The sequence below is a fragment of the Madurella fahalii genome, assembly GCF_045866475.1.
Source record: "Madurella fahalii IFM 68171 DNA, scaffold_5, whole genome shotgun sequence".
NCBI classification, from domain to species: domain Eukaryota; kingdom Fungi; phylum Ascomycota; class Sordariomycetes; order Sordariales; genus Madurella; species Madurella fahalii.
This window is the reverse complement of record NW_027263975.1, coordinates 1,055,620-1,081,477: the sequence shown is the minus strand read 5'-3', so window position 1 is coordinate 1,081,477 and position 25,858 is coordinate 1,055,620. Positions and strand designations below refer to the sequence as shown.

Below are 25,858 nucleotides of genomic sequence, written 5' to 3'. Positions count from 1 at the left end.
AACGAACAGGATCAAATAATGGAAAGGAATGTTTAGCGCAAGCGGGACATTACTTGTTGCTCGGCTCTTTAACGCCTTAATTAGTCCTGTATTTACAATGCAAGAATGCCACCGACCGCCATTAACTTCACAGGCATTTCAAAACCAGCAGGGATGGACTCATATAGACACAAGGGGACTGGATATATAGACTTTTATGTCCAGCGTCATTGACCTAATTCAGAATGGTTGCACCCTTCAAATTCAACTCCCATCTCCCCGCCCTTCCCCTAAGGGATTAAACATGGCGCTGTAAGAATGGCCACAATGTATTTGGTATCCTGTCTCGGGCCTTAAAAAGAAAGTCAAAAAATCGAGTGGTGAACCCTTTTACAGGAGTGCGGTTGCGAGACTCGCAACATTCAGATTAAAAGTCTGACGCGCTAACCAATTGCGCCACGCCGGCTTTGTAAGATGTTAATTGGTCCGCGTGATTTCTGGTTTAAATACCACAACTGCTTGAACCTCAGAATTCCACGAATTCCACACTCTCCAAATGAAATATCATGTTGTATTTCCCTGCCAGCGGCTATTCACCAATTCATAGAGACCTCTATCCGAATAAATCGACAGACCAGGTCTATGTTTCCCATAATTGTTCGCCGGTATTAACCAGTGCCATTTCCATTCCTACCTAGCAGGAGAAGGGGGGTATCTGTCATTGCCCTGACCGTATAGCCAGCGCTGGCAATTCCGAAATGCTGGTGACATCGGTACGCCCAGCTAGGCACCAGCATGACCTACTTAGACCATTATGGTGTCTAGCTGGGCGTCATCATTTTACCAGTAGATGTGCCATTGCCAGCGCTGGGGGATACGGTCAGGGCATGGCAACATCATGACCAAGACACCTCCTGCCCTGGCTAGGCATTCTACGAGTTTCAAAGAACCCTGACCATTCTGAAGAACCTCTAAACCTGGGTGCCACGAGCTATTGGTCGTGGAAATTTTTGCTAGGAACCATCTCGATGCTCGGTTCGCATTGATAACAACTACAATCGGCAGGAGAATGCCATAGCTCTAGCTAAATCGTTTGGCGACGAGTAGAAGCAATTTCTTTCCAGGATCGTGGAAGGGCTCAATTCAACGGGGCCATGCGATGTCTGTGGGATCTTGGCGTAAATCTCGGGGATCTAGAAATAATTTACATCCAAGACGAGATCCAGGCTCCCAGCCATCCGGCCGCAATAACCGGTCCAAGTGTCAGATGTGGTATTCCAGGTTCATAAAGTATGCTCGCTCCGCCGCGGTCATGGTATCAACTCACCCTGTCATATAAAAAAGCTTGGGAACAACCCTACAATATCAAGCGGTCTCTGAAGCTGCATCGCAGCGGGCTGAGTGGCTTTTCCCGTGTGAGTTCCAAGAGGCAGCCTGAAAGACGAGCCTTTGTCTTCAATTGATCTCCTCGTCCTTCATCGCGCCAAATTGATCCTCGCAATTATTGTGATCGATATCATCCCACCGAAACATTTCTGTCCAGCAGAGCAATGAAAATTGGCCGACTGCGGGTCATTATAGAGGTAAACGTCTATGGGAATCGTGCCTTCGGGCTAGAGTAAACTTGGACGGCGTCGGTATTGAGAGAAAGTGAAGTGTTGAGGATAGGGCGCTTGCAATTACACCCGAGAAACTGCCCATATGCTTGTGGGCGAGAAGTAGCAATGTCAGACCAATCCGCTACGACACAATCACAAAGCTTACAATTCAAGAAACATGGGCGCATCCCGCTATCTCACGATAATTAGGTGTGAGGGAAGCTGCGGTGACTTAGCAGGAAAAGGGGTTTGGAACGGGTGTTAAATAGGTAGATTCATGTGCTCTCGATACGAGGTAGTCAAGACTCAAACCTGATTTCGTACTGGAGCAACGAACTGCCGATGCGGTTCTTAGAATCCAAGAAAGGACACAAAAGGAATACACGGTGTATTGATACAACCCTACGAATGATCATTAAACCCTTTTATCCTACAGTGCCTCTAGTATCTCGTCTTGGTCAAGAAATTCAGACCGTACACTTATCCACCACAAACTCACAACTCACCGAACCGTCCCACCTCACAGAGACATCCTCTCCCCGAACCAAAAAAAACCCAAATCGGACAGCCTATCTAATCCCTCCGCTTACTCGCCGCCCCCTCATGCTTCATCCCCTCGCACCCCGTTAGCTTGCCCGCGATCTCCTCGGCGCGGCCATATCCCGCCTTGTTCGGATCCCTGTGCTCAACGGCAGCCTGCAGCGAGGCCCTTGCGTGGGCCTTGTCTTGCTCGCCGGAGGCGGTCCAGGCGTGGGAGCCGGTGATGCTGCCGACGGCGCTCTGTAGATCAGAAAATAACGTGAGTCAGAGGCTATGTCTCCCCCTCGCTGTAGCGCGGACTGGATAATAAGGGGGCGGGGAGTTGGACGAGAGAGAAAACTGACCTCAGCTGCGCCCTTGATATACTCGGCGTGGCCGGCAAAGAGACCCCGTTGCTGTTGTTGGTTCTGAGGGCTGGAGTTCCGCGGGTTCTGGGGGTTGTTGGAGGCCATTGTTGCGGCTTGGTGGTGGTATTGTTGGTTTATCGTGTGAAACCGAGCTTGGGTCTGCGAAACGGTGGTTACTTAGGTGGAAGGTAGACTAATGGTCATAGAATGCCTTGGGATCCTGCTTTATTTGGGAGAGCATATTGTAATTGAAAAGCTTGTGTCGTGCAAGTCACATAATGACGTCGAGCTGGTGACGTCACTGTAGGTAGATGAGACATGGAGACACACTTTCCTATGGAATCACTTTGGAGATCTTGGCTGATGCGCCTCATCAAGGTATTATTAAGGGGAACATAGACACTTGGAATGTTTACGTGGTTTCCTAACCTGCATATTTTGGGCAGTTGAAGTCAGGAAGCATCTGTGGGTTTCGATATGTTTGCTGGAAGCTCTATATATCACTACCCTTGTTCTTGAGTTTCGGGCCATCCGCCCTGGAGTCTGATGAGAACAACCTTGTGGGGCAGAGCTTCGATGGAACGCTCAGTATCATGGTTCGAAGGTTGAATTGAGTCTGGACCTGTCATTCGCCGGTCCTCCCTTTGGTTTTTTTTTTTCTTTTAATCTCCTACAGATCTGTATCACCGAATCTCGAACCATACCTATAACTTAAACCTATAGGGTTGTTGTAGAACGCACCCACAGGTGTCAAATTATGACTAGTATACATTCACTATTATCATTGAAGCAGAAGTAGTGCGGTGTGTGCCATGGCGATTGCTAGACAGTCTAAGAGATGTTCGCCACCGCATCAATAGATTCGCCCTACTCGAATGTGGAAACTCCTTGTGGAAACTGCTTCGTGACAAAATATAATGTGGGCCTTACTTTCTCAAAAGACCGTAGATCTCGATTGTCTGGAGGCAAGTACCTTATGCCGGCTCGAGTTTACCAGTGTACTGCATAGACCAAAAAGCTTAATACTAATGTGCACTGTGCTGCATACTGTATCACCATCAGATGATTCAGATCTGTGATCGACGCGACTTGGCGAACGTGGGGGCAGAAGCAACTGGATGGCGTTGCGGAACCTGAGGTGATGCCCCACGATGCTCTTACCGCATCCACATGCTCGGGGGTTTTGACGGGACCCCGGAATTGCTAGGGTTTGCGGAATGAGACGTGCCGGTTAGGGCGACAAGGGCCCGTATCAACTTGAAGGGACTTGATAAAGTCGCAATGCGCAAAGCCCCCCCCCCCGTCCACTAGATGCAGCGCATCTGAAATTGCAGAATTGCGGTGAGATGCCGTGGGCCGCCAGCAAAGAGACGGCAAGGTGCCAACAGAGGAGCCAACTCAGCCAAAAATATATTAGAAGCGCTGCAGCCCCGGCTCCGTCTTCATGGAGGGCGAGCGACTAGCAAGCTCCAGGCCGGTTCAGAGGGACCGCTTCGGTTTGCTCCAAGTTAAAGCATGCCTGAAAGGTTAATCGAAACGAAACCGTTTGCCGCCGCGTGGCCTGGAATTCATGTTAGGGCGGATAGGGGGCCATCGGCCGGCGCCACGCGTTCGCACTGCGCTGTCGACGCCGGCCGCAGAACCAAACCCGGACATGACTTGCTTGACGGGGTTCGAACACGGAACCGGCCCAGACATCAAAGTTCGCCCCATCGGAGGGCCTGGAAGCTAGTTAGCGCTTCCCCGCCGGGCCCTGACTCCTAAGTTCCAGTTCCCTACCCGCGGGTGGCGAAGTACGGCGTGCCTGGGGCTGAAGGGGCGTATGAAGATTGGGAGCGGCATGGACGCTGACAGCCGGGTGTCTCGGACTGACGCTGTTGTCTCACGGTAAGCCCGTCTCACTTCACACACATGCGAGCAAGGCTTTGGATTCTCAATCTCTGATAGGGCTTATCCCCGAAATTACAGCTGCTGCTTCTGCAAGTGCAGCTCTGGTCTGGAGCTGATGTGAATTGGACCTTAAATCGCGTACTGCATTCCGCACAAGCCTCCCCCCGGCGCAAACAGTCGGAAGTAACGCAAGACGGGCTAGCTTCAAGGCACGCCGGGTGTCGTTTGCGCAATACGGAAGACCTAGTGGAGCACCTCGAGAACCATCAAGGTTTGGTGGCTCAACGTGGTTAAAGTGTTGGCGACAAGGACTTGTAACCGTGCCTCGGATGCCCCGCGATCATTACTAGGGAGAAACAGCGGCCCCTTTGGCGCGCACAAAGGACGTCTCCGTTTTGCCACAGAGAAACAAAGGCTAGCAAGAAACCTTGTCTTGAGGATCTAGGTACTCTTTGCCGTCCTATGGTCGACCGTGCGAAAGACAAGGTTGTCAACGGCCAGAAAGACGTTTTGAGGGGCAGTTGGCGATTCCGTGTGGAGAGCCAGGCTCCAGCCCAAAATTTTTGAGAAACCAAAAATTTCTGCATAGCGTTCCGTCTCACCGCCCTCCCGCGCTGCCAAATCAGGAATGGGCCGGCCATTTGATAAAGCGATAAGCAGGGATCTGCACGGATAAGCAGGGGTCCCTGAGCCGGCAGCGGCTTGATGCAGACCAATCAATGGGAAACGGGTTCAAGCCAGCGACGGCGGACTGTGAAAACGATCTGAAGGACGGACGGATTTGTGATGAAACCTGGTTGCCCGGGGTGCTAGTGTCGAAGGCGAAAAGGTGAAAAAGTTTTCGGCGACGCCTACCCCTCCGTTGGGGCCCTTTTGTGGGTCTGCCCTGGCAAAGTTTCCAGAATGGCTGTGCATTGTGTGTGCGCTCCTCAACCTTTAAATATCGTGCTGGGCCGCCCACCACCCACCACCCTTTTCTGCCTCTTCCTTCAGGTCTCCCTCCTCTTTTCCCTTTCATTTCTTGATCATCTCGTTCTCTCTAGGACGCTCTCCACTCAGTCTTTTACGTCTGCGACTTCCTTCACGGAAGAGCCAGGATAGAGTAGATTTTCGGCCCTCCATCGAAATTCTACGGGCTCAGTCGCAACCTCGCCGCTCCCGCCAGAGAGATACCCGATAGACGGCGCAAAAAAGATTCGATTTCCGGATAGACGGCGGAATTAGATTCCTTGTTCTTGGACTCGCGACACTAATCGGATTCGTGTCTTTCATTTTTTCGACTCCAGCATTTCGATAATCACAGAATCAACAAACATGCCTTCCCAGGTCGCCGCCGAGAACGCCAAGAGCGTCAAGGTCCTTGACGAGCTCATGCAGAAGCTCACTATCTCCAAGGAGGCTGATGCCGTCAAGGAGGCTTCGGCCGCCCTCGCCTCGTTCATCAACGGCCGCATCGAGGATCTCGATACCCCCACCAGGTAAGATAATGCCCCGCTAAACGAACAAACCCCCCACCCTTAGACCGCTCTCTCGATGCGCCCTTTTGTGAGTCGCGCAGTCGCTTTGTGCGCTGCAGTGAGGTTCCATTTCTAGCCGCACCTGTCGCTCAAAGAGGAAGCGGCTGGGCCAGGCTGCGTTGCGGTCGAATCAGAATGCGGCTTTTCTGTCAGGGACCGTTTTTTCGGGAAAAATTTTCGGTCGCATTTTCATGCAGCGCACCAAAATTTGGAGAAATTGGGGCTGACATGTGAACGTCACTGCAGGACCGTTGATGCGCTCAAGAAGCAGCTCGCCAACAAGAAGGATGCCACCGTCCGCGAGAAGGCCCTCGTGGCCATCCAGGCCATTGCCCAACACTCGGAGGTTTCCGCTAGCGTCGAGCCCTACCTCGTCGCCCTCCTCCCCAGCGTCCTGGCCGGCGCTGGTGACAAGATCACTGCCGTGAAGAATGCTGCCATCGCGGCCGCGCTGGCCATCGCCGAGGCCATCAACCCCAACGCCGTCAAGGCCACCCTTCCCGCCCTGATCGATTCTCTGCGGAACGCTCAGAAGTGGCCCGAGAAGATGACGGCCCTCGACTTCATCGACACCCTCATCCGTACCGCGCCTGCGCAGACTGCCCTCCGTGTTCCTGATCTCATCCCGGTCGTTTCCGAGGCCATGTGGGACACCAAGAAGGAGGTCAAAGACCGTGCCTACAAGACCATGGAGAAGGTCTGCCAGCTGATTGTCAACCGCGATATCGAGCGCTTCATCCCCGAGCTCATCAAGTGTATCGCCAAGCCCGAGAACGTCCCGGAGACGGTTCACTTGCTCGGTGCCACCACTTTCGTCACGGAGGTGCAGGAGCCCACTCTTGCGCTCATGGTCCCTCTGCTCGACCGTGGTCTTGCCGAGCGCGAGACCGCCATCAAGCGCAAGTCGGCTGTCATTGTTGACAACATGTGCAAGCTCGTCGACGACCCGAACATCGTCGCGCCCTTCTTGCCCAAGATGATGCCCGGTCTGCAGAAGAACTACGACAACCTCGCTGATCCCGAGGCTCGTGAGAAGACCAAGCAGGCCCTGGACACTCTCACCCGCGTCGGCAATGTCGTTGACGGCAAGATCCCCGAGGTCCGCAACCACGGGGACATCGCCACCATCATGGGTCATCTCAAGGAAATCCTCACCGGCAAGCACGCCGCTGCCTTCGAGAAGTTCGCTCCTGTTCTGGAGTACGCTTCTGCTGTCGCTGGCCAGCTCGTCGATGAGAAGGAGACCGAGTCGTCTACCTGGGCCGAGAACGTCAAGCCTTACATCACCGTCGTTGTTGGCGATGATGAATCACAGGGTGTGGTTGACGCCCTCCGCAAGCGTGCTAACCCTGGCATCGCTGACGAGGAGGAGGCCGAGGACGACGAGGATGAGGGTGAGGATCTCTGCAACTGCACCTTCTCGCTCGCCTATGGTGCCAAGATCCTTCTCAACCAGACCAGCCTGCGTCTCAAGCGTGGCCAGCGCTACGGTCTGTGCGGCCCGAACGGTTCCGGCAAGTCTACCCTGATGCGCGCCATCAACAACGAGCAGGTCGAGGGCTTCCCCAAGCAGAGCGAGGTCAAGACTGTCTTCGTCGAGCACGACCTGGACTCGGCCGACACCGAAATGACTACCATTGACTGGACCATGATGAAGCTTGCCAAGGCTGGTGTCGAGACCACTCAGGAGGACGTCGAGAAGCGCCTTGCCGAGTTTGGCTTCAGCCCCGGCATGATCAAGGGCGAGATCACTGCTCTGTCCGGTGGTTGGAAGATGAAGCTGGCCCTGTGCCGTGCCGTCTTCGAGGCTCCCGATATTCTCCTGCTTGACGAGCCCACCAACCATCTCGACGTCAAGAATGTGAAGTGGCTCGAGGAGTACCTCATCAACTCGCCCTGCACTTCCATCATCGTGTCTCACGACAGCGGGTTCCTCGACAACGTTTGCCAGCACATTATTCACTATGAGCGCTTCAAGCTCAAGCGCTACAAGGGCAATCTCAAGGAGTTCGTTCGCCGTGTCCCCTCGGCCAAGTCCTACTACGAGCTCGGCGCCTCGGATATCGAGTTCAGCTTCCCCGAGCCTGGTTTCCTCGAAGGTGTCAAGACCAAGGCAAAGGCCATCCTGCGTGCCACCAAGATGAGCTTCCAGTACCCGGGCACCGAGAAGCCGCAGCTCACGGACATCACCTTCCAGTGCTCGCTGGGTTCGCGTATCGCTGTCATCGGCCCCAACGGTGCTGGCAAGTCCACTCTCATCAACGTCCTGACTGGCGAGCTCATCCCCACTGGCGGTGAGATCTACCAGCACGAGAACATCCGTATCGCCTACATCAAGCAGCACGCTTTCGCACACATCGATAACCACCTTGACTCGACCCCGTCCGAGTACATCCAGTGGCGTTTCCAGACCGGCGAGGATCGCGAGACGATGGACCGTGCCAACAAGGTCATCACCGGCGCCGATGAGGAGGCCATGAACAAGATCTTCAAGGTCGACGGCACTCAGCGCCGCGTTATTGGCATCCACTCCCGCAGAAAGTTCAAGAACAGCTACGAGTACGAGTGTTCTTTTGCCCTCGGCGAGAACGTCGGCATGAAGAACGAGCGCTGGGTGCCCATGATGACTGCCGACAATGCCTGGCTGCCCCGTAATGAGCTGCTCGCCTCCCATCAGAAGCTGGTTGCCGAGGTCGACATGAAGGAGGCGCTCGCTTCCGGTCAGTTCCGGCCTCTGGTCCGCAAGGAGATCGAGGCTCACTGCGCCAACTTTGGTCTTGATGCCGAGCTGGTTTCTCACTCGCGCATGCGCGGTCTCTCTGGTGGTCAGCGTGTCAAGGTTGTGCTCGCCGCTTGCTCGTGGCAGCGCCCTCACCTGATCGTCCTCGACGAGCCTACCAACTATCTCGACCGTGACTCGCTTGGTGCCCTGTCGAAGGCGCTCAAGAAGTTTGAGGGTGGTGTGATCATCATCACTCACAGCGCCGAGTTCACCAAGGACCTAACTGAGGAAGTTTGGGCTGTCATGGACGGCAAGATGACTCCCTCTGGCCACAACTGGGTCCAGGGCCAGGGCTCGGGCCCCCGCTTAAAGCAGGATGACGACGATGAGGAGGAGAAGTTCGATGCCATGGGCAACAAGATCGTGTCGACCAAGAAGAAGACCAAGCTTTCCAGTTCTGAGGCTCGCAAGAAGAAGAAGGAGCGTATGGCCCGCCGGAAGCGCGGTGAGGAGGTATGTTGATCCCATTTTATGCTTTGAGGTTTTTTCCAAGCGAAGGTGCTAACTCAGGCAACAGGTTTTCAGCGACGAGGACGACTAAATGTCGCGCGCTCGAGATCTTCTTATGATGTCTTTAGCGTTACGATGGGATATAAAAAAGCTGCTTTTCTTTCTGGGTTCTGGTTTGCATGGTCTGGCCTCAATGAGTTAATGTTTTCCTTTTTCCTTTGCAACGGTCTTAATGTCTCTGATGCTCTGGTGTTGGTATCTACGGGTGGCAATGTGGTGGACTTTGCTGTCTCAGGACTGGAGACCCTGGGATGGCTGGTCTGCATTCTCCATCGGCCGGCTAGAGGGAAGGATAACCATACCAATACGGATGGGCGGCGAGTTATCTCTCAGGTAGAGGACAATATAGATCAAAGATCAAGACATATCACTTGGTGCTGTCTGCTCTCATCGTACTTGCACCTCCTTTCGGATTGGATGCATTTGCCGGAATATCACCGTTTCCTCATGATCAATCCGAGGGAGAACGCGCAAGTTCTTTTTCCAGTTTCTAACACGCCCTGATTAACCGTGCTGCTAACCGTGGGAGCAGAGTGAGCTATGTTAATAAATACCAGGCGATTGGGACATCCTCGGTGGAATGGCAAAGCCTCATTAGCAATTGTAATATAGTCATGGATCGTCAATCGCCTTCATTAAAATACATCTCACACCTGCCGAGGGTATATCATTTTCCAGCCAGCGCTGTCCCCAACCCGCCGGCCCAATCCGAAACGCCAGGCCGAACCTATACGAGCTCTTGGTCCCATCGGAGACTAGCCCTCGGAACTGTTCCACCTACTCTCGATCATCCTCGTGTTTCTGCTTCTTACCGGCGTGGCCGGCATCAGACGGGTCAGATGTTGGGGGGCTCGGTAGCTCGCTAGCGACAGCCTCGGCCTCGGCCTCGAGCTCCGCGTCCGTCTCTTGCTTTTCCGCGTCTCTGGTGGCGGCAGTCTCCGTCGTGGTCTCGCCCTCAGCGACAGGGGGAAAGTACTGCCTGGGGAAAGCTGTCAGTAAACGCTCTCCAGAATGGCCAACGAGGCGGAGAGATAGAGAGAGAAAAGAAAGAAAGAAAGAAAGAAACATACGGAATAAACTCATTATACGCATCCACATCCTTCCTCTCAAACGTGACAATCACCAACTTGTCAATCTTATCGCCCTCGGGCCCCGTCAGGAAGTTCCTCATAGCGCTCAACGCCACCGGGGCCGCCTCCCTGCTGGGATACCCGTAGATCCCCGTGCTGATGGCGCTGAAGGCGACGCTCCGGCACCCGTTGGCCGCCGCTAGCTGCAGGCTGCGCGTGTAGCAGCCGTCGAGCAGCCGCTCGCACCGCTCCGGGTACAGCGGGTTGTAGACGGGCCCCACGGCGTGGATGACGCGGCTGCAGGGCAGGCGGTAGGCGCCCGTGATCTCGGCGGAGCCCGTCGCGCACCCCTGCAGCGTGTGGCACTCGGCCAGGAGGCCCGGCCCCGCGGCGCGGTGGATCGCCCCGTCGACGCCGCCGCCCCCGAGGAGCGACCGGTTCGCCGCGTTGACGATCGCGTCCACCCCCAGCGTCGTGATGTCGCACCGGATGAGCGCGACGCGGTCGTTGAGCGATTTGGAAGGCGCCGGCAGGGTGGAGGGGCCAAAGAGCGTCCTCGGGAGGCGGGCGTTGGCCGGCGCCGGGAGGAGCTTGCGGAGCTTGTAGAGGAGGGAGAGGGAGGGGATGTCGGAGGCGGCGATGACCGTCATCCTTGCTTTTTTGTTGGTTAAATGCCGCTGCTTAATCCGTTGGTGTCGGGTATGTTCCGAGGGAGGAAAGCGAAGCTAGTCCCGTGTTGATCGCGTGCGACTTGTGGGGTTCCAAAGGAGGGGATAGTGGATTTATTGCGGTGAGGTCATATAGCCGGCCGCAGGCAAAAGAGTTGGTCGAGCGATTACAACGAGAAACTTGAAGAATCGCGAGGCTGGAACAAGAGTTGAGCGAGCTGAGGAATGGCGGGGTAAAAGGTCCCGGCTAACTCTGTGATTAGCTACAGTGCCCGAGCCTTGGTTTGACTGCTGCCTTGCTAAATAACACTCAGTCTACCGCTCCCAGTTGCGGTTGCTACGGGGGCCAGCAACGCAACGTAAGAACAATGGACTAATAAGTAGAGTGTTCTTACCCAAGAACAGCCTCCAGTTATCTTGTCCCGGCATGAGCTTCCGCTCAGAACCCCGCCATGGACTCTTATCTTATCGTTACTGCGAGCCGGATAAATCAACTGTCTTGCAGGATAGTATGACCGTATGTGGCGTCATCCTGCTGAAGAAGAGGAAAACAGAAACGGTAAGGATAAGTATTAGGGAGAACAAAAAAAAAAAAAAAGAAGAAGAGGCGCTGTGGAAGGAAGAATGAAAGGAAAAACGAGGGACGATAACGAAGGAGCAGAGCAAAAACACCAAAAAGAGACGATTTAGCAGGCAAGGCACGCTGTAAGTAGGCATGTGGGTGCAGTTGGATACGGTTAGAGACAGTCAGATTATCAGGGTTGCTAATCTGGGATTTGATAAACCCCTGTCGAGTGGGCCGCCCCTCCTCTTGTGCCCCTCCAAACAATTTCCAGACAAAAGGAATCGACTGACTCACCGGAACACCAACTCCCCGATTGACAACGCCTGTACTGGCTTTTATCCGCTGCGGTCTATCTCTTCGAGATAAGGACACTGAGCACCCGTTTAAACGACGATTTCCCCCCTCGAACGACGACTCATCAGTGAACCCTCTCAGCACTTGACCTCGAAAATAGATCCCTTTGCAATTGGATACAGTCAACCAAACATAATGGAGGACGCCGTAGCCGATGCCGCTGCCAAGCTGCAGCTCGGCGAGGCCCCGGCTGAGAATGGAGCAAAGCTCCAGCTTGATGAGGAGACTGGCGAATGGGTTTCCAAGGGAGAGCTGAAGAAGCGCTTGGCGAAGCGTGCGAAGAAAGCGCTGAAGGAGAAAAACAAAGACTCGAAGGACGTCCCCGCAGCGCTCAAGACTGCCCAGGACGGCGCGGCCCCAAAGAAACCCAAGGAGAAGACGGAAGAGGCGCCCATCGATACGGATGCCATGTTCAAGCAGGGCTTCCTCAATGACGTCTACAACGAGCGCCCCGAGAAGACTGTGTTTACACGATTTCCGCCCGAGCCGAATGGCTTCCTCCATATTGGACACGCCAAAGCAATCGCGGTGAACTTTGGCTTTGCTAGATACCACGGCGGAAAGTGGTACGTGATCTCCCGGCGACGGACCGACATGACAAGATTTAACCGTTATCGCACAGCTACTTGAGGTTCGACGACACCAACCCCGAGGCCGAAGAAGAGATCTACTTCACTGCCATCGAAGAAATGGTACGCTGGCTTGGATTTGAGCCCTACAAGATCACGTACTCGAGCGACCACTTTGGCAAGCTCTATGATCTGGCCGAGAAGCTCATCACGCTCGAAAAAGCCTACGTCTGTCATTGTGGTGGTATGTCGGTCGCTTAGACCAAGTGATTGCTCTGTCGACGCTGACGACCCGTAGACGAGGAAATAAAACTTCAGCGCGGAGGTGAAAAAGGAACCAGCCCTCGCTACCGGTGCAAGCACGCCGAGCAGTCGGTTGACGAGAACCTGCAAAAGTTCCGGGATATGCGCGACGGGAAGTACAAGCCTAGAGAGGCCTTCTTGCGCATGAAACAGGACGTATGCAAACCAAGCCGCGTGCTGTACAGTCCACAAACTAACGCAGCCAGATAACTGACGGCAACCCCCAAATGTGGGATCTCGCGGCTTACCGTGTGCTGGACAAGCCGCATCACCGAACCGGCTCCACCTGGAAGATTTACCCTTCCTACGACTTTACTCGTACGTGTTCTCCGCCGAGGGAAAATGGGTTTGCTTGTTAACCTTGGGTACAGACTGCTTGTGCGATAGCTTCGAAGGCATCACTCATTCGCTGTGCACTACCGAGTTCTTCCTCAGCAGGACGTCCTACGAGTGGTTAAACAAGCAGCTCGTAGAGTTCCAGCCCATGCAAAGGGAGTACGGCCGCCTCAGTGTCTCAGGCACCGTGCTCTCCAAGCGCAAGCTGAAGGAGTTGGTGGACAAGAAGATCGTCCGAGGATGGGATGATCCACGTCTCTACACGTTGATCGCGGTCCGCCGTAGAGGTGTACCTCCGGGCGCCATCCTCGAGTTCGTCAATGAGCTCGGTGTCACGACGTCAAACAGCATTATCCAGATCGCCCGCTTCGAGCAGACCATTCGGCGCTACCTCGAACGGACAGTGCCCAGGTTGATGCTTGTCCTGGACCCGGTGCCGGTAGTCATTGAGGATGCCGATGAATTCGACGGGTCAGAGATCACCGTGCCCTTCTCACCGAAAAATCCTGCAATGGGTGACCACAAGATCAAGTTCACAAAGACTGTCTATATCGACCGGTCGGATTTTCGCGAAGTTGACAGCAAGGATTACTTCCGCCTGGCGCCGGGCAAGACTGTCGGTCTGCTCCAGGCCCCATTCCCCATCCGAGCTACCAGCTTCACCAAGGATGAGGCGACGGGCAAGGTCACCGAGATCCGTGCCGTATTTGACCGCGAGACGAAGAAGCCTAAGACCTTCATCCAGTGGGTCGCTGCAGAGGGGTCGGGCTCCCGGAAATGCGAAGTGCGTATCTATAACCCACTCTTCAAGTCGGAGAATCCGGCGGGTGCCGAAGGAGGTTTCCTCAACGACATCAATCCCGAGAGCGAGGTGGTATATCCAGATGCGATGATCGAGTCGGGCTTCGATGAAGTTAGGGCGCGGGCCCCCTGGCCCGAGGCCGCCGGTGAGGACAAGCTCGGCAAGGGTGGCCCAGAATCGGTGCGGTTCCAGGCGATGCGCGTTGCCTATTTTGTAAGTCAACGAGACCATTACTGCGTGGCTGAAGGTATACTAATGGCGTTATAGGCTTTGGATTCGGACAGCACGGATGACAAGATTATCCTCAACCGCACCGTGTCGCTGAAGGAAGACAAGGAGAAGAGCTGATTTGGTTGGATCTAAAGCAACTGCCGGGTGCGCAAGGGTGTTGTCTAAGCCAGCGAAGTAATCTGCAACAATAGATTTGAAGTGTCAGTCCTGGCGTTCTCTTAAGCATTGCCTGTGTGAGAGATGGCATTCTAATTACACAGCGGCCCTTCAACTTGAAACAGTGCCATTTCACGACGCTTGGACACGTGCTCGCCTGGCTGGCACCGTTACCCAAACCTCCCAATCCGAGCCGCTCCTTGTTCTTACGTTACAGTAACCCGGTACCTTGGTGGCGGCGACCGCTCCCTTGTGGTGTGGTCCAGCGTGAGTTTGTTAGCCACACGCTGCTGGACAACCTGGCCACCATCACACAAGCTGATACAAGGGGTCACAGTACGCTCCGGTGCTCGCTGTCTCTTGCCTTTTTCTATTATTTACTCTTCTTTACTCGCTGAATCTCCCATCTCGCCAGAAACTACATCTACATCCCTTTACAGCCTCCTAAGCCAGCAGAGCTTTGTTTCCTCAACGTAACTGAAGTTACTTGACAGGCATTGATCTGTTCGGAATCCTTGTAAGAGCAACTTCTTGCTTATGCCTGACAGATAGAGTAGCAATGAACTTACCAAGTGGTAGTAATCAAACATAGACAGGGAAAAAAAAAAAAAAAAAAGCCTCGAAGCGGTCCCTCGAAACCGCTTTGCTACGAGTATAACCCAGACATGTGCTTCGTCGCCGTCATCGAAAAGGGACGCGCCTGCTCGGACAAGTGCCCCGGCATCCGCGTCGAGTACTTTGTCGACCTCTGCGAGCACGGCGTCCTGGCTGACAACGGCGAGGTCTTCCGCTGCCAATACCGCAACCGGATCCTGGACAGCGCCCCGTCCCCGGTCATGTGTGATGGCTGCGAGCAGATGTGGTACGTCCGAACCTGCCTTGTTTTCCTCCCCCACCTCTCCTTTTTTTTTTTTTTTTTTTTTCTTTTACACGGCTGTTTCTGGAGCCAAGCGGATTACTTCATGAAATGCTTTCCCGAGACCGACCCCCCACCCGAAAAGGTAAATAAATACAGACCTGACGTTGTTTGGGCAGGCTCGCAGAGTGGGATGCGTGGGTGGACGCCCAGATGCGGAATATCGCGCACAGTATGCTCTTCTTTGATATGGATGGCGCGGCGAGGGATAGGGCTGTCGAGGAGGTGGGGCGGTGCATACGCAGGGCGAACGGGCAGATCAGGAGGAACTACGAGCGGGAGAGGGCCCGGTTGGTCGGGGTGCTCCGGGATGAATTGGAGTTTGCCAAGGTGATGTTCTATACGACGGGGGAGTCGGTGAGGTTGAGGAATCATCTCCCCCTCGATGGGAGAAGGGGGATGACGCCGGCCAGTGTAGGGCCTGCTGCTGGTTTGCCGAGGTGGCAGCTTGATTATGGGCATTACCAGTATCTGTACAGGCTGATTCCGGACATGGCGCAGCATTTTGTGCTCGATAAGATGCAGCGGGAGTCGGGGAAGCCGTTGGGGCTGAGGCGGGGGAGGGTGAACGATGGTTGAGGCGGAGGTGTGCAAAGTACTGAAGGGGGAACACCGGGGCCTAGTGCGTGGCTGCTATCTTTTCGCCTGTGCTCATGTCGGAAAAGCAAGAGTCGGGTGTGCGGAAAGGTCGAGAAGTGGTCGGATGCCACAGGGGATGAATTACGATCGCTCCGTAACACCGCCCAGCGTAATTCAGTCGTTCCGTTTTTTTTTTTTTTTTTTTTTTTTTTCTTTGGCGCCACCGTGACCTCTAACTGGATACTTAAGTGCCGGCATGGAGCTCAGCTTCGCAACTGCTGCCGTCGGGCGGCAATGTCCCAAGACGGCCTGCTTTTCAATTGTACGCGTTTATCTTCCCTAAATGGAGTAGCCCTTGTTAACCACTTTCTTGTGGTGCTACTTGCGGTAGGTATACTTAATTAGATTAGTAGTCGCTATAGGAACTGAATGAGCAAGTTGTATGGTTTGAGTAAAAGAGTGACAAGAAGTATGGTTAGCCTTGTGCCATCGTGTAACCCGAACCCGGTGCATCGTCTGAGCTAGTCGGAAAGCGGTCAACCTCGTCCCCTGGGACGCCACGCACCATTCTGCAAGTGGAAACCTTTCCGCGTTCCAATCAACTAGAGCAGCGGAACTGCAGGTTAGGGACAACAGCGGACGTTGGGCAGCAAAGACCGGATAGAACGAACCAAGTAAGTCACTACACTTGCACTTCGATCATGACTGCAGCGGTTGGTCACCACAGAGCCGATCATGTGCGCCGACATTCCCAACAAACCGGGTCAGAAACACGCACAAATCCACCAGTTACGGTTAGCCAGTCCAATTCCCTGGCAGGGCTAAATTACAGGAGCGGTCAGGAGTTTGAACACCGATTCTAGTTTCTGCACCAGTGCTTGCTCCGAGCCGGAGGTGTTCTTTCGCCTTGTCAGGCAATAATATGTGATCCCAGTCAGAGCGTCCTGGCCACGCGATGAATAGCACGGCCGCCTCATTTCTTATTCAGATGTTGAATTAGCCGCTGGATTGAATGGCGCAGGAGGCACGGTATCTCGCCTTGGATTAGCACTAGGAGTACTTTTGAGTGTTCACATGGGTGATGGTCACTTTTTTATTTTTTTTGGTTTTCTTTTCCCCTTGACCGCTCACTCTCCGGCTAGACTACTCATTAATTACTATAAAAAACCGACTGTAAACCGTTCTATCTTAACACCGGTCCCCCAGTTTCTCAAGCTTTCTCATCAAAACCTCGGGCTGGCGCGACGCCGGCTGCCCAAGAACCAAGTTTGATCTAATTACTCCCGCCCCAGCTCGCCAATGAAACCCAACCCTTCCATAGCCATGTCAGACATGAACATTCGCCCTCGAACACGGCAACACAGCTTGTGCCCTACTCCAGCCAATCGCTCTTCTGCTTTAAACACCACTATCACCTTGCCCTCTCCATCCGCAGAGAGAGCAGGTGTTACGACAACTACCAGTGGCGGTTCTGGCAGGGCTACATGCGGAAGTCATTCCGACAACTTCGGCGTTGAGTTTGCTTCCCAGCCCCGTGGGGACGGGACGGCGCCAGATCCTTTGAACTTTGGCAATGGTAATGCAGGGGGGGCACAGTCGGGCTCGAACTCGGACTTGGAGTGGATCGTGGTACCATTGCCACTTGATCCAAACCACCTGTTGATCGGGGTTGGGGCCCAATTTCCCACCGGAGCAAATAAGTAATTTGGTCTTGACCGAGCCAGTTCGATCTCATTTTGGGGTGTGCACCCGGATCCCTGGGTGGGAAATACTCTGCGTATTCAGTGCAGGGCTGCGGTGCTGTTTGGTGCGCTAGGATTCCGTAGAGTGATCGCATAGGGGATTAAGGATGAGGGCAGTTGGGAGGAAAATTCAATGTAATCAGCAGTTACAACTAGTACCCAAGGGTATCTCCGGTGCTATTGTGATCGCGCTGTCAGCTCCGTGCAGCCTACGTGGAATGATCAAGGCAAGCACACCTAGAGCCCGTGAGCTATAAAAGGAGCTGCACTCTAGCCCCCGCCCCAGCACCACCAACCACTCACCTCCAAATAGACAGCGTATTCCAAAGATAGCCCTGTAGAACAAGGTAGCCCGTCTCAAGCACTACACTGGAAAGAGCCGGCGAGAAATGTGTTTTTATCCCAGTATTCGGTATACGTGTGCCGATGGTGGTGAAGAAGGTTGCTATGGCCCGGAAGCAAGAAAAACAACCGTCTCAATAAAGGGCTTGATGTATGCTGTCTTGCCCGTCAGGTATTGTGCCGAGGGCAAAAGACGAGCAAATGAGGGTTTAGCGCCCTGTGCAGCCCGCTATGAATCCAGCGACCCAAAGGAGGAGCTGACATGTCCCGTCAGATGCCCGGGTTGCGTATTCAACTTTAAACGACGCGTAGAACTCACAAACGACGAGCGCACTGCTATTTTTATGAAGCTAAATGAAAAGGCCAACAAGGGATCTCTGGCTGTGGCGCAGGTGAATGACACCTTCAACGCGGCGCTGAGATCTATCGAAGTAGACGTCGTCCGACGTGCCCAGGATGCCGTAGACAAGTACGAAATCGAGTGGAGTACCAAACTCTTATATCACATGCAGCGTCATCACATGAGTTTGCAGCCCGTCGACCTCTACATGAGTTGGCCAGGGCTTGCCTGGCTGCCCTTTGACTTTGAAGAGGACGAACTCAGGGTGAGGCACGAAATCCAGATTGTAGCAGACAGGTTCCTGGAGATCTAACTCAGGATCCAGTTGGAGGCGATAGTGGTCAGCCAATGGTAGCTAGGAGCTGTTTAAATCACTATCTCGGCTTTGATTGGCTGTCATATGCAGCGTTGCCTCAAAGTGATTCTGTGCACAATCATCACCGCGACCAAAAACAATACGTGGCCATGTATTTCTGTTTGATAGCCTATCCACCGCGCACGGATAGAGACGCCCATATCATGGTGCGTCAGATGCAAGTTTCATGTCGGTACCGCCCCATTCCGCGGAGTCTGGCACTCGCCGTGTTACGTCGATCCAAAGTGTGTCGTCAACTTTTGATGTGCGGAAGGTTGCCTCAACCACATATACTCAAAGCCCTACTATGCTTCCGCTATATCTTTCTCCAACCTCCACGGACATGGCCAAAGCATCTTACTTACTCTTTCATAACATGCATGCCGCCATAACCTCCCGTACCCTAATTACTTCGAAACACAGCTATCCTACACTAACTGACAAACACAACCACCTCAGCTGACACGACTGCCCTCTCCACAACAACACCTACCTCCGCACAGCCTTCAACCCCCCCCCCCCCCCCCCCCCCCATCCGACGCCTTTGGTCGAACGCGCGCTACTCCCCACTCACCGCGCGCTGGACGCCCTGCCGCAACGCCTGGCACACCTTTCCTGACCAACTACCCTGTCTCGTATGCCCGTGCACCTGCCACTATGTGATTCCTGCGCCAGACCCATTCACGCTCTTTGAAAGAGAGACCCGGTCTGCGGCATCCTGTAGGATAATGATATTAATAGAAGGACTCGTTCAACTGCTTCCCTAGGCGAGACTGCGTCCGAGACTACCTTAGGTACTATGATTCTATGAGGGTCGAGTTTGTTTGCAACGACCTCAGACCAGCTGACGGGGACAAGATCAAACCCATCCACTCAGACATCGATTAGCTCGCCGAATACGTTTTCCTTCTGCTCCTATGACAGCGCACGCTATTGCGACTGCGATTTCTCCCGAGTCAAACGGATATGAAACCAGAGATCGCAGACGCGATGGACCTGGATGCAATCATGGAGTCAATGGATCCCGACACCGGGGCCGTCGAGTACACCATGTTCTACATCCTTGATCAATGATCATAATGCAGTCGCCGTCTTCGGCCATCTGCCCAAGGCGAAACGAACACCACAGTGGACGAGTACAAGTCCGTGCTGACGAAGAACTCTATCCCGAGCTGCAGAAGGATGTAGAACTGACCATGGTAGCCCCTGATGATGGCAATAGCGAACACTCCACGAAACGGTCAACGTTATCCATGTGCGAAATCGTTCAACGCGAGAACATCCTGCCTCGGTTCTTACTCAACGAAGCCGTCATAATGGAGAAGATCCGCAAAAGCCCCACCAGAATATCATTGGCTACCATGGAGTCCGGGCCAAGGGCGGACTCATTACAGGGCTTGTCTTGGACCAAGCACAAGCACAACCTGCTGGAAGACCTCAAGCATGGCTTCAACGTGGACAAGGACGAGCTCATGCAGAAGCCCGAGTCAGCGGTAGCTCACCGTAGCCCACGACGAGATCAATCCGGACAGGAGAACATCATGATAAACAAACAAGGAGTGCTGGTGCTCCTTGCCTTTGGATCCTGTTAGCCGTTCGGGAAGTGCATAGTAATCGCCGCTGGAACGCCTGATGGAATGGAGAAGATATTTACTCATTCTGCTCAGAAACACGATCTTTTTGCGGTTAAGAAACTACGGGAATGGCTGAGGAAGGCCCGAGTTGGACTCAAGGCTTGCGAAGACGGGTGGCCCGTACACTCATATACATAACCCTAACCCTAACACGACGAATAAGACAGAAGTATACACCGAAATTGCAGGTGGTGGATGTGGTATGGTCGAGGGTAGCATGTATAGGAGCCGACACGGGTACAAGGCCGGGAATGGTTGACCGTGATCCGGGGTTGGTGGGGGAGAGAGATGGGATGGAACGGGAGGCATGGCGGGGCAGGGGGCGGAGCTGATGGCTCTGTACAGGAAATATGGCTTGCCGGCGCCGGAGGAGGTGACGGAGAGGTGATAGGTGGATCATAGGGAAGGGTATGATGAGAGGAGCCTGGAGGCAGAGCGCTTAACCTGCATGGCTCTCAGCGTTGAATACCGTATATAACAATATTGTACAACTAAAAGGCAGTCCCCGCTGCATGCTGCTAGGCACGTACCTCAAGGCACTCGAAATAAAACGTGGCAAACGTGCAGCGGGCCGCCGTTGCAAAACATGCAAGTGGCTAAAATTGAAAGGGGGTCACTCTGGTGCACCGCCGCCAAACAGTTAGGGTACCCAATTACGTTAGGTACTGCGCATTATGTGCCTTCTGTATGTGTAGCGCTACGCGCCGATGACCCATCGTGTTGCCCCACAATAGAACAACTGAAAACCTCACGTTACACCCGGTCTCGGACTCTTTCATCGCCTTGTATCCTCATTGGTCCTGAAATCCGAAGTGCGCAGGCGGCGCAGCACCAGGCCAGCTCCCGGGTCACTGCCAGGCACAGCATGAAATCCATATGCAGATCCTCCTTCCGGGGGCGCAATCAATGCCAACTTGGATCATAATAAAAGAAAGGTTTCGACGGCTTGCTTCACCTCGGCGTGCCTCCCTTTGATTCCTAAGTATGCCGTCTCCATGACAGTGTAGTTCCACCATGGCCCTCTCCCGCCGGCCGCGATGGCGGAAAGCGGCCCTCTGGTTCTGCGCCGCCTCCTTTGCCTCGTTCATTGCAAATCTCAGCTTCACCATCTGGGCAGTGACCCGGCCCGGGAGCAACATACAGGATGGCGTCGGCATCCTCTCGGACCAGTACTCTTGCTCGGCAGTAAAGAACATCAACACGGGCATCCACGTAGCCATCAACGCCATCAGCACCATCCTCCTCGCCGGCAGCAATTACTGCATGCAGTTCCTGTCCGCCCCGACGCGTGGCCAGATCGACAAGGCTCACCGGAGGTTCCGATGGGTCGACATCGGGGTGCCCAGTTTGCGAAATCTCTTGACGGCCGTTTCCTGGGGGAATGTGGTCATTTGGGTTCTCCTGTCGCTCTCCTCACTGCCTCTGCACCTCTTGTAAGCACACCAAATGTCCCGGCCAGGGTCACCCGAGTCACGCGAGCAAAGTTCTAGTACTTACCCTGGGTAGCTACAACTCGGCCGTGTTCACGTCCATCTCCTGTAACAACTATGCGGTTTCTGTCGTCAACGAAGCGTTTCTGACGACCGGGAACCGGACGGCACTGCCGCTGTATTTGCAGACCAGCAGCATGGAAGCGATGTACCGAGGCGCACTCGACGGCCGTCTCGAACGGCTGGATAGGGATGCCTGCTTCGAGGCGTACGCTTCTAATTTCCAGTCATCCCGCGGCGACTTGTTACTCGTCCACTACGGTACCGACCTGCCAGAGAGCAGCCCCTACGAGTGGGACCGCGAGTCACGGGTGGGCTATGACTGGAGTTCATATGGATGTGGCCGGTCCCAGGCGTACGAATGGATCTGTACAGACTATAGAGTCCCGTATCAATCGGGAACGCCCTGCGAGGACTTGATTCCGGGGTTGAAAGCGGATCTGGGAAGCTGGGCCCCATTCGGCAGCCCGGTCAAGGAGTGTTTTAGCTTGCCGACAGCCGAACGCTGCAAGCTGCTGTTCAGCCCCACGCTATGCTGGCTTGTGACCATGCTGAACCTGCTCAAGGCGCTTCTGATACTGTTCGCGGCGCTGAGGCCCGACACCGAGCCGCTTCTGACTCTCGGTGACGCTCTGGCTTCTTTTATGCGCGTCCCGGATGAGTCGACCCGACGCCTGGGTCTGACCTCGAAGAACGACATAGTGAAGAGCGTGGGAAGTTGGCAAGAGTCGCGCCGTTTGTTGCCTGAATTCAGACGTCGAAGAAAGTTTGCAACAGTTAGCACGGGGCGATGGTTCTTTTGTCTATTTCTGTAAGAAACTCCCCAGAGCCCCTAGCCAGATTCGACGCGTGGGTTCCAAGAGCTGACATGGTCCGAACCACTCCTTCAGATTTTCGGGTGCCCTAATCTCATGCTTGGGACTCCTGGGCCATGGGTTGGAGTCTATAGATGGGGCACGAGACGCGGCAGCCGTGATGGGGTTGGGGTTGGGCGCTCTGAACAGCAAGACCCTCCTTCGGGGCCCATCCGTAGGGAGTGGCTGGACGTTCCTGCTGAGCAACGTGGTGTTAGCTAACTGCCCGCAGGCCGTGATGTCAGTGTTGTACTTCGCCTACAACGGCCTCTTCACCGCCATCTCGCTCGGCACCGAGTGGGATGGTTACGCGAAGAAGCGCAAGGGTCTCCGCGTCTCAGCGTCGCGCCCGGCTGGTGCGCAGCGCTCCACTTACTTTCTCCAGCTGCCGTACCGGTACTCGATTCCACTCCTCATCTTCTCGGGCCTCTTGCACTGGCTCATCTCGCAGAGTATCTTTTTGGTGTTCCTCGAAATTTATGAAAGCCCGGCCGTGGAGGATTCGGAGAGCTGGGTTAGTGCCAATATGACCAACACCACCACTTGTGGGTGGTCGCCGGCTGGTCTGGTCAGCGTCATCATTGTCGGGGGGGTAATGATAATCTTTCTGGTTGCGTCTGGATTTCGACGGTTGCGCTCTTCGACTATGCCCGTCGCGGAGAGCTGCAGCGCAGCCATTTCAGCAGCGTGCCACCAAATACCCTACGACGAGCACGCATGGAAAGAACCGCTCCAATGGGGGGCGATACACTTTGAGGGAGATGAGAAGGGGCATTGTTCATTTTCAAACGGCGTGGTCGAACCTCTGCAAGAGGGAGTAGCATATATTTGATTTTGAGCCATAGAATACCCAAGGTAATTGAGCGATCTCTCTTAGACGGCCCGGTGCCTTTTTCTCCCTGGTAGGAGCATTGGGCGCCAATGTCTCGGGAACACGTCAAAGTCAAGAGCGGTCTTGCTATCATGTAATTGTGTAATTATTCCTCGAGAGGTTGAGGAGGGCATGTACAACACACTATGGAATCCCTTCACCATGTCCGTTCAGCAATCAGCACCTCCCGGGCAAGACGCCTCACTCACTTTAGACATCAGAAGTAAACCAGACCTCATGCGTTCGGCCAAGGTCTTTTTCGAGACTGCCTTTGAGCGGCGGCTGAGTTGGGGAGGGCACCGACAATAGGCGCGCGCAGCGGTGCGGTCATTGATGGAGCTTCTCGACACGGCTGCCGCAGAGCTTGCGAGGTTTAGCATAATTAACCACTAGCCCGCAACCAATTTGCCTTTTGACTTTAATGAAGCGACTCGAATAGCCGTCATGACAAGGCTACGCAAAGAACCTGGACCCGATACCGTCAATTTTATGCGAAGCCTTCTACTAAAGAAGCTGTGCGAGCAGCAATGAACACTGCCATTCCCCTGACAGCTGCAAGTGCAATAAACCACCTTCAAGCCAAGTATGATATCACGCCCGAACAAGCAACCCTGATAAATGAACACGACAGCGGATATATGCCTGGCGGTACTAATTAGCGACTCGTTACCCAGCGGCAGTATTTAGATCGGCAGCGTGGTTTTCATTCTCAGTTATTACTTGGACTGGTATTCTCGCATAAGCTTTTCATGGACACTATTCGACTGTCCTTTCCCGGCTACGGCGTTCGCAGACCCCGTGAGTTCAACGGCTATTTTTCGAGAGGCATGCTGTAGCCATGATGGCTCCATTACAGAAAGCCACGAAACTTCCGAGCTAGGCAAGGAATTGGTCAGGGGAAAGGGATCGTCCATCGGCCGAGAGCAAGCGAAACAGGGCATTAGATTCCATCATGTCAGACTTTAGAATTACCAACCGTATAGTGCCCGCTCCAGACATCCAAATAACCACATAAAGCTATGCTATATCATCGTCACTCGTCACTCATCACCCATCACTCCCCAAAGCATCGATACATTATCAACTCGTCCACATCAAAACTCTCCACCTCCACCCCTTCAGTAACTTCAAATCCTCCTCGGTGATATCCTCGGTCCCGTTCTCAACCTTCGCCGTCAACCTCTTCAGCCGCTTCTGAACGGACCTTCCCGCGCGCAGCGAGACCTCGTTCTGGAAGACATAGAGCACGGCAAACACAAAGAAGGCGACGGTCGCGATCCCCGGCCGGCGCGTCGCCGCCAGGACCCGCGCGATGAGGCGCTTGCTCTTCCTAAACGCATATTCCGTGTCGTTGGACGACTCGTCATCGTCCCTCGGCCGGCGGAAGAGCGCCTTGACGATGGGTATGACGGATGCACTTGAGGGTGGGTTGCCTGTCAGTAAGCCGTCATCTCTGACAACGCCCAACAACAACATCTCTCTCTCTCTCTCTCTTTATCCCCGACACTCACCCAGCCAGCCCGGCCAAACGCCCACCCAAAAAAAAAAAAAAAAAAAAAAAAAAAAAGAAAGGCTTGAGAGAGATCGAGAGAAAGAAAAACTTACACAATCCCCCCGACCAAAAACCTCCTCCACCTCTGCCCCTCCCCCTCCCCAACCACCCCTCCCACATCCCCTTTCAGGCCCCGCAACCGGCCCAGCACGATCCCCGCCTGCGCCCGCAACCGCTCCTCCACGCCCGCCGCCTCCCCCCCACCAAACTTGCCGCCGCTCCCGTTCACCATTCCGATCCCTGCAACCCCAACCCCGACCCCGACCCCTCCCACGCCGTTGACCATGGCCCGCTGCCGCTGCAGGTTCATGTACTCGCGCAGCGCGGCCTCGGCGCCGGCGCGCGCGTCGCTGAGGCGCGTGCTCGTCATCGGCTCCGGGTATCCGAGCGCCGAGGACGATGTGGTGGGCGGCGGCATCCCGGCTGTAGCCGCTGCGAGGTGCGGCAGGGATGTGGAGTGGGCGGGCCGGGGAGCTGGGTCCGGGATGGGGATGGGTGGGGCGTGGGTGAGGGGTGGAGGGCTGGCGGGGGGCTTGTTGGTATGTGCTGGGTTTGCGGAGAAGGAGGATGGAGGAGGTGGCTGTTGTTGTTGTTGTTGTTGTTGTTGTTGGGTTGAGGCTGGCGGTAGGCCTGGGCCCGTGTGGTATGACGAGATGCCCTCGGAAGGAGGGCCTGGAATGTAGTAGCTGGCGCTATGGACGGCGACGTCTGAATGGGGACGGTAGGGGAGGGTGGGATTGAAGGTGCCCGGAGGGGGAGGGCCGTGGCTGAAGTCTGAAGGGCCAGGATGCGGCGGCTGAGGTCCGTAGGGCGGTGCGGAGGCGGGTGGGTGAGGTTGAGGGTCCATGATGGGGACTGACTGGTGGGGATGGTCCGGAAAGGAACAGGAAAGGCGTGCTAGACGATAGAAGATGGGTTTTAGAGTAACGGGACTTAATCCGCCAAAAAAACAGTAAGGTTGAGGCG

At 54.6% G+C, this 25,858-nt stretch overlaps 9 protein-coding genes and 1 non-coding gene across 10 annotated transcripts; 6 read left to right on the top strand and 4 right to left on the bottom strand.

The window, feature by feature from the left end:
• Positions 1–370: 370 nt before the first annotated feature.
• MFIFM68171_t137 lies at positions 371–445 on the bottom strand. The gene has a single exon. It is a non-coding gene; the product is annotated as a tRNA-Lys (tRNA).
• Positions 446–2,150: 1,705 nt separating this feature from the next.
• On the bottom strand, positions 2,151–2,569 carry MFIFM68171_08881 (SMP domain-containing protein; the record flags this gene model as incomplete). The annotated part of the gene is made up of 2 exons (XM_071064300.1): positions 2,151–2,357; positions 2,462–2,569. The coding sequence occupies 2 exons, from the start codon at positions 2,567–2,569 to the stop codon at positions 2,151–2,153; spliced, it is 315 nt and encodes a 104-aa protein (XP_070920401.1).
• Positions 2,570–5,668: 3,099 nt separating this feature from the next.
• Positions 5,669–9,194, top strand: TEF3 (translational elongation factor EF-1 alpha; the record flags this gene model as incomplete). Its single annotated transcript, XM_071064299.1, has 3 exons — positions 5,669–5,832; positions 6,118–9,106; positions 9,171–9,194. 3 exons carry the CDS (start codon positions 5,669–5,671, stop codon positions 9,192–9,194), a joined length of 3,177 nt encoding a protein of 1,058 aa, XP_070920400.1.
• A 746-nt stretch (positions 9,195–9,940) lies between these two features.
• MFIFM68171_08879 (ADP-ribose 1''-phosphate phosphatase) lies at positions 9,941–10,883 on the bottom strand (the record flags this gene model as incomplete). The annotated part of the gene is made up of 2 exons (XM_071064298.1): positions 9,941–10,142; positions 10,234–10,883. The coding sequence occupies 2 exons, from the start codon at positions 10,881–10,883 to the stop codon at positions 9,941–9,943; spliced, it is 852 nt and encodes a 283-aa protein (XP_070920399.1).
• Positions 10,884–11,955: 1,072 nt separating this feature from the next.
• Positions 11,956–14,178, top strand: GLN4_2 (Glutaminyl-tRNA synthetase; the record flags this gene model as incomplete). The annotated part of the gene is made up of 6 exons (XM_071064297.1): positions 11,956–12,386; positions 12,443–12,633; positions 12,688–12,848; positions 12,899–13,010; positions 13,064–14,043; positions 14,098–14,178. The coding sequence occupies 6 exons, from the start codon at positions 11,956–11,958 to the stop codon at positions 14,176–14,178; spliced, it is 1,956 nt and encodes a 651-aa protein (XP_070920398.1).
• Positions 14,179–14,882: 704 nt separating this feature from the next.
• MFIFM68171_08877 (uncharacterized protein) lies at positions 14,883–15,712 on the top strand (the record flags this gene model as incomplete). The annotated part of the gene is made up of 2 exons (XM_071064296.1): positions 14,883–15,079; positions 15,253–15,712. The coding sequence occupies 2 exons, from the start codon at positions 14,883–14,885 to the stop codon at positions 15,710–15,712; spliced, it is 657 nt and encodes a 218-aa protein (XP_070920397.1).
• Positions 15,713–18,140: 2,428 nt separating this feature from the next.
• MFIFM68171_08876 (uncharacterized protein) lies at positions 18,141–18,449 on the top strand (the record flags this gene model as incomplete). Its single annotated transcript, XM_071064295.1, has 1 exon — positions 18,141–18,449. The coding sequence occupies one exon, from the start codon at positions 18,141–18,143 to the stop codon at positions 18,447–18,449; it is 309 nt and encodes a 102-aa protein (XP_070920396.1).
• A 1,112-nt stretch (positions 18,450–19,561) lies between these two features.
• Positions 19,562–20,083, top strand: MFIFM68171_08875 (uncharacterized protein; the record flags this gene model as incomplete). The annotated part of the gene is made up of 1 exon (XM_071064294.1): positions 19,562–20,083. The coding sequence occupies one exon, from the start codon at positions 19,562–19,564 to the stop codon at positions 20,081–20,083; it is 522 nt and encodes a 173-aa protein (XP_070920395.1).
• A 1,056-nt stretch (positions 20,084–21,139) lies between these two features.
• MFIFM68171_08874 (uncharacterized protein) lies at positions 21,140–23,301 on the top strand (the record flags this gene model as incomplete). The annotated part of the gene is made up of 3 exons (XM_071064293.1): positions 21,140–21,558; positions 21,632–22,426; positions 22,506–23,301. 3 exons carry the CDS (start codon positions 21,140–21,142, stop codon positions 23,299–23,301), a joined length of 2,010 nt encoding a protein of 669 aa, XP_070920394.1.
• A 1,119-nt stretch (positions 23,302–24,420) lies between these two features.
• Positions 24,421–25,739, bottom strand: MFIFM68171_08873 (uncharacterized protein; the record flags this gene model as incomplete). Its single annotated transcript, XM_071064292.1, has 2 exons — positions 24,421–24,757; positions 24,946–25,739. 2 exons carry the CDS (start codon positions 25,737–25,739, stop codon positions 24,421–24,423), a joined length of 1,131 nt encoding a protein of 376 aa, XP_070920393.1.
• Between the last annotated feature and the right edge of the window lie 119 nt (positions 25,740–25,858).